The sequence below is a fragment of the Nerophis lumbriciformis genome, linkage group LG30, assembly GCF_033978685.3.
Source record: "Nerophis lumbriciformis linkage group LG30, RoL_Nlum_v2.1, whole genome shotgun sequence".
Classification (NCBI taxonomy): Eukaryota; Metazoa; Chordata; class Actinopteri; order Syngnathiformes; family Syngnathidae; genus Nerophis; species Nerophis lumbriciformis.
Window position 1 is genome coordinate 7,308,887 of NC_084577.2, and position 12,150 is coordinate 7,321,036.

General features: G+C 38.1%; 1 protein-coding gene across 1 annotated transcript in view; it reads left to right on the plus strand.

Annotated features, from left to right (window-relative positions):
* The window catches only part of ecel1 (endothelin converting enzyme-like 1), a 176,505-nt gene extending 165,561 nt beyond the window's left edge, over positions 1-10,944 (plus strand). The window contains exons 16-19 of the mRNA XM_061925937.2: positions 4,681-4,746; positions 9,601-9,696; positions 9,789-9,865; positions 9,937-10,944. Coding sequence (XP_061781921.2) covers positions 4,681-4,746; positions 9,601-9,696; positions 9,789-9,865; positions 9,937-10,036 — 339 coding nt within the window. The 3' untranslated portion in view covers positions 10,037-10,944. The remainder of the gene's footprint in view (positions 1-4,680; positions 4,747-9,600; positions 9,697-9,788; positions 9,866-9,936) is intronic.
* The last annotated feature ends 1,206 nt before the right edge of the window (positions 10,945-12,150 follow it).

Here is a 12,150-nt window from a genome sequence, read left to right on the forward strand (position 1 = left end):
TTCGGAGCAACATATGTTGCCATCCAAGCAACGTTACCATGGACGCCCCTGCTTCTTTCAGCAAGACAATGCCAAGCCACATGTTACAACAGTGTGGCTTCATAGTAAAAGAGTGTGGGTACTAGACTGGCCTGCCTGCAGTCCAGACCTGTCTCCCATTGAAAATGTGTGGCGCAATATGAAGCATAAAATACCCCAACAGAGACCCCGGACTGTTGAACAACTTAAGCTGTACATCAAGCAAAAATGGGAAATAATTCCACCTGAAAAGCTTCAAAGATTGGTCTACTCAGTTCCCAAACGTTTATTGAGTGTTGTTAAAAGGAAAGGCCATGTAACACAGTGGTAAAAATGCCCCTGTGCCAACTTTTTTGCAATGTGTTGCTGCCATTAAATTCTAAGTTAATGATTATTTGCAAAAAAAAAAATAAGTTTCTCAGTTCGAACATTAAATATCTTGTCTTTGCAATCTAATCAATTGAATTTAAGTTGAAAAGGATTTGCAAATCATTGTATTCTGTTTTTATTTACGATTTACACAAAGTGCCAACTTCACTGGTTTTGGGTTTTATAATAGGTCCCCTTTAAGACAAGCACATTGGTTAAACGTCCTAAGAAAAAAACAATTTAATAGATATTGGCTTTTCTAACAGGAATATTGCAAAGCACAAGATGTAAAATGTGAGCTCATTGTAGTAATGTAGATACTTTCTAATATGCGTTCTTTGTATCAAGAAAAATATTATGGTTTTTGGTTCATCCGTAGTGCTTTTTGGTAACTGTGTTTGCTTATTTCAATACTATTATTTTTATTATACATGTTATTGTATGTTAAGACTGTCATGACGTAGACTATGGGGTGTTTGTTTTCCCGAGATGCAAGTAAAGTTGGATCGGACATGGCTTGGAGGTAAATACATGATTTTATTTTAACACTAACAAAAGGTACAAAACTAAAGGCGCGCACAAAGGCGGAGAACAAACTTGACTAATGAAACAAAAACTAGCACTTGGGCAAAAAACTATGAACATGAAACAAATAAACACTTACTGTGACAAGAATACACAAAACTCACGTGGCAAGAAACGAGCAGCATGAAAACTATGGCAGCATGACAATGGCATGAGTACCGTAGTAAGGACATCAGACAGCATGGGTCTCAAGCAGGTAGCAGAAGTCAATGTCGCCAGGCTGACTTCCTGGCAACTATCGGCTTAAATAGTCTTGAACATGATTAATGACAGGTGTGTGAGTCCAAATGAATCAGGTGCGTGACATGAGGACAGGTGAAAACGAATGGGTTGTCATGGAAACAAAACAGGGAGTGAAAAAACAGGAACTGACAAAATCCAAAAACCAAACAGAACATAGCCAAACTAAACATGATCACCAAGACATGACAAAGACAGGTATGAAAATACACTAGTTTTAGGTATGCCTGTCTTTGAGGTTAAATATGTTGACTTGTATTACAGAAGTCAAATTTTCTTGTTCTGTTTGCGGATTTTCTTACGGGAAAAAAATGAATGGACTAGATTTATGTTATGCTTTTCTAGACACTCACAGTGCTTCACAGAGAAGTGAGAACCCATCATTCATTCACTCCACATTCACACATTTGTAGCCACAGCTGCCCTGGGGTACACTGACTTTGTCCCTAAAGCTCCTCCAACTAGTGATGTGCGATACCACCGATTTGCTTTCCGATTGGATACCGAGTCAAATATAGCTCTCTGCGATAAAAATCCAATGCTTTGTGCAAATATACCTAATGTGTCTGGTAAAATTTAAAAAGTAGTGTATTGTTAGTGATGCTGCTTCACCACTTTGGTCATAATTTGTGCGCTTAAGAAACTCCTCCATGTCTTTAGCTCTTGACCAATGATTTTCAAAATACTTGTTAAACAAAACCTCTGCCTTGTTTCTAATGAATACTTGGGCCTACTACGCTACTGCATTTCAATGTTGGTCATTATGGTGGTACTTGGAGAGCCAAGTGTTTTCTGAGGTGGTACTTGGTGAAAAAAGTTGGAGAACCACAGCTCTAGACTTGTTCTGTTTGCTTGAGATTGTCGTAACTGCCATAAGTGGTGGGGAAAACTGAGTACCGTTGCGGCCCATACGGACCACTGCTGAGAAACAGATATTTTTTGGCGGCTCTCTCGGGCAGTGTTTTTCAACCACTGTGAACCACTGTGGGCCGTGAAATACAGTCTGGTGTGCCGTGGGAGATTATGTCATTTCACCTATTTGGGTTAAAAATATTTTTTGCAAAGCAGTAATTATAATCCGCAAATAATGTGCCATTGTTGAGTGTCTGCACTGTCTAGAGCTCGGCAGCGTAACCATGTAATACTCTTCCATATCAGTAGGTGGCAGCGGGTAGCTAATTGCTTTGTAGATGTTTGTCGTGATCACAATATGCCGACGACAGCGGAGGCAGTGTGCAGGTAAAAAGGTATCTAATGCTTAAACCAAAAATAAACAAAAAGCAGAGTGCTGCTAAGAGAAGCCATTGAAGCTTATGGATGGCTATGCAAAATGAAACTAAAACTGAACTGGCTGCAAAGTAAAGAAAAACAGAATGCTGGACGACAGTAAAAACTTACAGCGTGTGGAGCAGACGTCGTCCACAAAGTACGTCCGTACATGACATGACAATCAACAATGTCCCCACAAAGAAGGATAGCGTCCGCACAACTTAAATAGTCTTGATTGCGAAAACAAAGCAAGTGCGGGGAATGGCGTTCAAGGAAGACATGAAACTGCTACAGGAAAATAACAACAAAACAGGAAAAGCCACCAAAAATTGGAGCGCAAGACGTGAACTAAAACACTACACACAGGAAAACACCAAAAATGTCAAAATAAGTTACGGCGTGATGTGACAGGTCGTTACAGTACACCTACTTTGAGACAAGATGCATGGTTGGTTATGGTTCAAATTCATATCCAACAAATTAGTCTCGTCCAAGGACACAACGGCCGTGACGAGGATGGCAGAAACTTATACAATCTAGAACTTTCAAGTTGCTGGCACGGCCGCTCTACCATCTGAGCCACATCGTCCCAAAATGTAGCAATTTTTGTGTGTATGTGTGTGTGTGTTAGGCTGACCATATTCTGAAATCCCAAAAAGAGGACACATATATGCATGCCAAGGCGGGCAGCACGCGAAGGCCGGGACTAGGTGAAAATTTGCCAATGATACTCGAACTTGCTTTATAAATAATATATTTATTTAAATGAAGCATTTTTTTCTCCTCTGTTGACAGCAGTGTTGGCGCTAGGAATTTTCAAAATGGGGTCCCAGGGACCCCATCAAGTCATAAAAATGGGGTCCCACAGTAAATTTTTGGAGTCCCACTTTTTTGTAAGGGTTTTGAATTTTTTTTAATAAACGTATGCATTATCCTGTTATATCTCACATTCTATAAGTTTTGGAAAAAGGTTGTCATAAACGTTACTTAATTCATTAAAAAATAATAATAATAAAAAAGAAAACAAATTTGTTTGCATATGTAAATGTATTCAGTTATAAACATTCATTCACTTTCTTCTTTCCTTCATGGATCTAAACTTTACCGCTGCTGGTAGTTTTTTTCTATGTTTTTATTTAATAAGTTGTAAGTGTATTTATTTCAGTATAAAAGTGTAAAAAGTGTTTTGCTTCGGTCATGAAATGATAATAATGGTGTGCCAGGGTATACATACATTTTATATTTAACGCTTAAATCTCTGGAGTCTACATCAACTTCACATCTATCCCTCATTTCAAAATGTTTTAGTTTTTTTTATGTTGTTTTTTTGTTTGTTTGTTTTTCGCCCTTTTTTGTCAAACAAAACTATGTTTTTTATGGCAAACTAACAAAATATGCAAAATCTTTCACCAAAAATATTTTTCAAAGTGGAATATTTGATGTGAAGTAATCGGAACCTTGGATAGGTCAATAATTCATAATAACATTGATTTTGATTCAATATTATGTTTTGAGCAATGACAGTTTGAAAGAAAAAAAACAGCTTTGTCAACATTGCAACTGTTTCTAAATTACATTTCACCTTTTGTTATTTCACTTTTGTTATGTTTTTGTTTATTTTAATAGTATTTTTAGAATGTGCCGTGGGCCTTTAAAACATTAGCCGTGGGCCGCAAATGGCCTCCGGGGCACACTTTTGACACCCCTGCTATAGATAATAAAAAATTAAATCTGATAAATCTATGGATAAAGAGCAGAGCCTGACGACGCATGCACGTTTATCATAACTCTCTCGCTTTCTCTATCTCTGCCCCTTCCTCACGAATGCTGCTGCGTGTGCACACCTTCACAATTTGTTTTGTTTTTAACCCCTTCTTAACCCTGAACGTACATTGAAAATACACGCAACCCTAACTCAAAATGCCGGACATTTGAGGTATTTAAGAAACTCCGCCCTGACAGCCCTGTAAAAGAGGACATGTCTGGGGAAAAGAGGACGTATGGTCAGTCTCGTGTGTGTGCAGAATCCCTGGTCCCTCCTGATTATGTGAATTATTCAGTATGGGAATGAGCATTTCTCCCTCCCTTACTGTTGTTTGCATGTTGTGACAGGGAAAGACGATATATTATTCCAACCCATATTCCATTTAGATGCAAGTATTTAGAATGAAGTGAACTGACATTTTTTTATGCCTCTAGGTGAATGGCCGCCTGACACTGGGGGAGAACATAGCAGACATGGGAGGACTCAAACTGTCATACTATGTGAGTACTATTAGTTACTATCATCGGTTTTATAATATTAACAATTAAATTACAGGCATAATTTGTTCAAACAAGGCCTCTTTCAGTTTACTCCTAGGCCAGATCTAACAAATGTAAAGTCCAAAAAAAATCCAAGATTTTTATGTTATAGGCACAAAAAGTGCAAAGACAGAATGCTGGTGAAACACCCAGAGGTCAAATGCATTGACCTATTCTGTTGTATGCATACTAGAGATGCGCGGATAGGCAATTATTTCATCCGCAACCGCGTCAGAAAGTCGTCAACCATCCGCCATCCACCCGATGTAACGTTTGATCAGAACTTCACCCGCCCACCATCCGCCCGTTGTTATATATCTAATATTAATAAAAAAAATTAAAAAAAAGGGTGAAAACTACGCGAATTGCACCTAGTGCAGACAAGATTTTTCGATCGGACACGGAGGAATTAGCGATGTAAAAGACCACGTTGGGACAAAAAAACACAAGTCTAATGCCGTTGCTAGCGATACAAGTGGAAAACTTTCAACGTTTTTCGTCGCCCAAACAGATTCTTTGGATGTGATAAATGCCGAAGTTTTATTTACGGAGGCAATAATTGAGCATGGACTTCCAATCGCACTGGCTGATCACATGGGACAGTTAATAATGTAATGCAACCTTTAAAAATCATTACGCGGTGATCGCGATCCCAAAAATAAACTTTTCTTGCATGATAATGTCCAGAAAAATTCGCTTTATATTACTATAGAGTCCTTTTAACGAATGAGTTTGATGGTTTATCACAAACCTTAAATGAAAGAAGTCCTTTGTTCTCCTGCACCATGCATGCGCAATCCTGTCGGCTGTATTTCACAGCACGACATACTGTAAAAAGTGTTTATACTATTTATACTTTCAATTAACAAATTGAAGTCTTGTGAAAGGTTGACAGGATAACTGGCATTAACTGTCAAAATAATTTCAAACTATTGAAGTTAGCTTACAGAATAAACATGTCAATCAACCCATATGATTTTTGCTGTAATATTTTTGTTTTGAAAAGTCACTGTGACTGATAGAAAAGTGATGGTTTTAGCAACATTTTAACCTGTCTGAATGCTAATAGTCATTTTGCGTCGGGGGGCGAAGCCCTGAACCCTCCACCAGGACTTTGTCCTGGACCTACCGGGGCCTGCGGCCCTTGGACCCTGGCTACTAGGTTTTTCTGATTTAAAAGTTGGCAGGTATGGTGAGGTTATAAAGCTTTTGCCTGTTAAAGAAAGGAGACTGATCCAATGCACAGACATTCGCGTGCCACGCTGTCACGACCCAGACGCACACCAGTGCGCAATCATATGGGAGCCGCGCTGAGCGCACCTCCAAGCGCGTCTCGCTGCCGGCGACGGCCAGATATGGGCCCACGCTCCAGCGCCATCCATTTTCAGGGCTAGTTGATTCGGCAGGTGGGTTGTTACACACTCCTTAGCGGGTTCCAACTTCCATGGCCACCGTCCTGCTCTCTATATCAACCAGGGTGAGCCCCACCCCTTTCATGAGCGCACTACGCGCGGAGTGACCCCTGTTACGCGCCCCCGGCAACAGGGGTGGCAAGCAGGTAAGCTGCGCGGGCGGAGCGCGCGGAGTGACCCATGTTACGAGCCCCCGGCCACGGGGGTGGCGGGCAGGTAAGCTGCTTACCTGCTGCGCGTGACGCCGGCCGCGGCGAAAGCGGACGAGGCGGGGTGTCGGTGCGGTGGGCGCGGTAGTGACCCTGGACGTGCGTCGGGCCCTTCTCGCGGATCGCTTCAGCTACGGCTCCCGGTGGGGCCCTCTCGGGGGAAGGGGCCTCGGTCCAGGACCCCGGCGAGGCGTCCCTTCTCCGCTCCGTAAAAGTGTCCATCTCTTTTCTTTTTTTTTCTTCTGTTGTGGCATATGCAGCAGGTGCCTGCTCGTTTTTCGTATGTGGGTAACAACATTTAACTATGTATATATATTTCCGAATTGGTTTAACTGCCACCCGCAAAAAAAAAAAAAAAAAAAAAATTAATCCGCCCGACCCGACCCGCGAGCGGATAAAATCTTAGTTTTTTTAATTTCATCCGCCCGATCCGCGGATAATCCGCGGACTCCGCGGTTGTGTCCGCAAACCGCGCATCTCTAATGCATACCTACAGGTGGTTGAATACACAGGTGAATTATGTGCTTCCGCCATCTAGTGGAAGAACATGGTTGTGTTCTGCCTATCACTATGCACCACTGGCAGCGAGAGCTAGTTCTAGTAAATATAAGGGCTGACTTCGACAAATGATTTTCATGGTCGATTCTGGGGTTGCCAGCTCCCTGAAAAATAAATAAGGAACACTTTATTGGCGAGTTCGGTGACCCGATTTGTGTGAATGTGAAACAAGTTTCATACTATCCACAGAGGATGAATGGAACTGGACACTTCTTGTTTGTTGAATACCTTTTTCTTGAATTTGCCTTTATGGTGAAATGTCTTCAACAAACAATCCGAGTGCAGCCGCCTCCATGCAACGTTTGTGGATTTTATGGAATGATGACAGACAAACTACACAAACATGTTTTTATACTCTTTGACCACAGCCAGAATTTAGAGGGGCTCGCTGCTTCTCCTACGTAATTACGTACGTACGTAACACATGCAAGCGCATTAGATTTAGGTCAGGGGTGTCAAGCGTACGGCCCGAGGGCCGGATCAGGCCCGCGAACAGGTTTTATCCGGCCCGCGGGATGAGTTTGCTAAGTATAAAAATTAACCTGAAATTTTGAATTAAATAAACAGCTGTTCTAAATGTGTCCGCAATAACAATTCTTTGTAAATACTACATACAGTATGTGCAAAATAGACCACCTGATGTTAATACATCAGTCGAGGAAAATGATTAAACTAAATAAATAACATCCTGTAATTTGATTTTGATATAATTTTTTTATCTTGATAGATTGAAAATTAACACCAATGAGTTGACTGATGAACATTATCACATCATTTATTCAGAAAGTATAAATAACGACAAATAAAGATAGAATATTATTAACCGCAACATGCACACTGCAAAAAGTCAGTGTTCAAAAACAAGAAAAAAAAAATACAAAATTTAGGGGCATTTTACTTGAACTAAGCAAAATTATCTGTCAATAGAACAAGAAAATTTGGCTTGTCAAGACTTTCCAAAACAAGTCAAATTAGCTAACCTCAATGAACCCAAAATACCTTAAAATAAGTATTTTCTCACTAATAACAAGTGCACTTTTCTTGATAGAAAAAACAAATATGAGACCTTTTTTCTCAATATGTTGAAAAATATTCTTAAATTAAGTAAATGCTAGTGCCATTATCTTGACATAAAGATATGTGCTCGGCATTACATTTCTTGCATTTTTGCCATCGATAAAATGACATCATCGCGCCAAGTGCGTGCTCTTTCAGTCAATTAGTGCGCAAGGAATATATATATATATATATATATATATATATATATATATATATATATATATATATATTTATAGCCCGGCCCCCAATCAATTTTTTTTTATTGTAATTTTGAAGAATTCATCTGAATGTGCATGAACTATTTCTGTTCAAAATAGTTTGAAATGTCACATGTTAAATGTTTAAATATTAACTGTCAGTTTACTGTACTGTGCCAACTGTACTACTATATGAGTACGTATTTTCTATTGTTTCATTGAAAATAAAACAGCAAAGTTTTAATTATGAGACACAATTGTGTCAAAGTCAAGATTTTTTATTTCATGCTTGAAATAAGAAATTCTTACTTTGAAAAAGCAGTTTTATACTTGTGAGTGTTGATGACACAGCTTTACAACAGTTGATATTCTGGTTCCAAGCATGTTTTACTCAATATAGGTCATAAAATCTCAGCAACAAGCTGTAATATCTTACTGAGATCATTTAGGACCAAAACCCTTAAAACAAGTAAAACACTAACATAAAATCTGCTTAGTGAGAAGAATTGTTATTAGACAGAAAATAAGTAAATATCACCCTTATTTGAGATATTTAATCTTACTTAGATTTCAGTTTTTGCAGTGTAAGTGTAAAAAAACAAAAAAACAACAACATTATGATTTGTACATTTTCAGAATGTGCTTGTTCTATTTTTAAACAAAGAAAAGAATCTGAAGTTGTCTTTATTTTTAAGTTACCGTGCCGTGATTTTAACTGTCCGGCCCACTTGGGAGTAGATTTTTCTCCATGTGGCCCCCGATCTAAAATGAGTTTGACACCCCTGCTTTGGGTGTTGTTAGCTCATAATAGCCATTTGGTGTTTACAACCCCCTAGCGCTGTATTGTACTATTTGTGTACTGTTTTTGTACTTGTTTTGATTATGATTGCTTCTTTGCTTGTTTTTAAATGTTGAACATTATAAATAAAGGTTTATAAAACTTAAAAAAAAAATTAAAATAGCCATTGTGATAACTAGCATTGGCTGTCATTGAATGTATATTTGAAGGTATATTTATTTATAAGCGACCGCCGTAAACACCGATCATTTTATTCTGGCATTACATGCATTACATAAACTTTGCAATTGTGAAAAATATCGACAATTGTTAAACAAATGTCTTCTGTTAACAAAAGCTAGCCGGTGCTGTTCTTGTTACATTTTAATGCTTTGAAAAATTTTAGTGTTTAATAAGATGCATGTTTGAAGTAAGACAAATACATGGAGAACAAATTGTTCAATAATACATTTTTAGCGCAAAAAACAAGATTAACAGAAAAAAATAAACATTTTACCAGACATCTTTCCTACTTTACGTGTCCGACTTCGAGCTTTAATTCGGTCTTACTTTTCAAACCGTCACACCGGCTTTCTGTGCAGGCGTACCAGAAGTGGGTGAGGGAACACGGCCCTGAGAGGCCCCTACCAGGCCTCAAATATACACATGAACAACTCTTCTTCATCGCTTTTGCACAGGTACCAAGCTTACGTACACAACATATTATTCCAACATCGATATTTACTACTTTTTTTTGTTTCATCATGTGGTTTTGATGTCTTAATTTCAGAACTGGTGTATGAAAAGAAGATCTCAGTCAATCTACTTGCAGTTGTTAACCGATAAACATGCACCAGAACACTACAGGTAAAATAATCACACTCTTGTTATATGAAAACAATTATATGATGCTTTTTTTTTTCCTCCACACTTTGCAGAGTGATCGGCAGCGTTTCCCAATTCAAAGAGTTTTCCCGTGTTTACCATTGTGGGAAAGGCTCCCCTATGAACCCTGATGACAAATGTTCTGTATGGTGACACCACTTCACATGCCTCGTTATATTTTGCGTTAATCAGAACGACCACATAATAAAAGTTCATCTTTTTAAAATGAAAAATGAAAAACGCCAACATGCATATAAAGCATCGTCGCCTAACCAAGCTAACATCCGAGTACAAGACGCTTATCATTGACTATATATATTTTTCTATGTTTACATTTATTTTTAAATCATCTATTTTTGTATTACAACAGGCTCATACTGTTGGTGAGCTGTCTTGGTTTTTACTTAGCAGGTTCCAAGCACTAACCTAGTTTTCTCAATCGTTTATCCACTGATGCATCAACCAGGACATTCCAGAAGAAGTAGAAGGTCAGCAGCAGCTGTGATCTCAGTCAGATTGCAGCACGTTTTAGGACCAACAGGAAGGTAGCATTGTTGCCTCTGCCTCAGCATTGTGATTAAGGTTGTTGTATCGTCTGCCTGCATTGTTCTCTTTGTTCTTGTATTTCGACTTTTTTAAGAGACGTTTTTTAATTTCTTTCTTTTTTCTTTTTTTTTGGGAGAAAGGTTTATTATGATGGTTGACCTCAGGAAGTTTAGAGCCAAAAGAAGGATACAAACTTTATGCCGCCTCATCATCACCTGATCGATAAAATATAACACAAAAAGCTATTATTTCCTGACTGGAACATGAGCTTGAACCTACCACACCCAGAAACGGCGAGATATGGTTTCATATAAATTTCCCATCAGTTTATGTTGACGCCTCTCAGACTGGCTGACTGACGCGACTAAGTGAAACGGTCAAAAACATAATAAAGGATGTTTGTTGACATGCGTGCATTTTGTTATTGCGGTGGTAATCCATGTCTTAAATTTTAAGCTTATTGTGCACTTAACAGGAAGTAAGTGTGTGTACGTTTTAATGCTTTGCACCTAAACCAGGGCTGTCCAAACTTTTTGACTAGGGCTTGCATTGGCTTTAAAAAATTTGGCCGGAAAGCAAACTGCATGCAAAGTAACTATATATATATATATATATATATATATATATATATATATATATGCAAAGTATCTATATACTGTATATGTATAGCCTATACATATATATGAGTACATATTATTGCATACTTGCCAACCTTGAGACCTCCGATTTCGGGAGGTGGGGGTGGGGGCGTGGTCGGGGGTGGGGCGGGGCGTGGTTGGGGGCGTGGTTAAAAGGGGAGGAGTATATTGACAGCTAGAATTCACCAAGTCAAGTATTTCATACACATATATATATATATATATATATATATATATATATATACATCCTGAAAATATGCAAACAAAACTGTGTTTAGATAATTGATACTTCAAACTTGCATAAATAAATATTAAGGAATATAACATAACTTGGCTTTTGAGAGTTTCAAAATGTAATGAATAAAATGCTAAAGTTGTTGATAAACAAGCAATTATTTTAATAATTAAATATGGTCATTTTAAATGAATTATTATGATAATTTAAAATCAATTATTTCAAATATGTTTATTTTAATGTATAATTCTATGGCTGCATGTAATAAGGAGTCACAAAAAAATAAAAATACAATTAATTTTGATGTTTTTCTATCAAAATATAGTAAAAATGTATTTAGTTTTTGTTTTTTTTAATTAATAAATATATTTATTTTTAGGTAAAATAAACATAATAATACAATTTATCTCTAGTCTGGATGATTTAGTTCTTGTCACCCTGTTGTCCTCCCGTCATGAAAAAAGGCTGTCCTCACTCAGGTCCGCATGGAGCTGGAGGGGGCGTGGCTTCCAGCTCCGGCTGAAAATCGGGAGATTTTCGGGAGAATATTTGTCCCGGGAGGTTTTCGGGAGAGGCGCTGAATTTCGGGAGTCTCCCGGGAAATTCGGGAGGGTTGGCAAGTATGTATTATTGTAATAATAAAATGTATAAATAATAATGATTATAATTGGTTATTAAGAGTATGTGAAAGTTCGACTCCTACCTTGTTTACTTCTGTGACAACCTCTATAAGGTTTTTTTAATCAATCAGAAATATCAAGGAGCTAAAATGCGCCAAATATGGATATGTGTGGAGAGACTGTTTTGCATTTTTCCCATCATCCCTTGTAATGGATTTAAATAGGTGT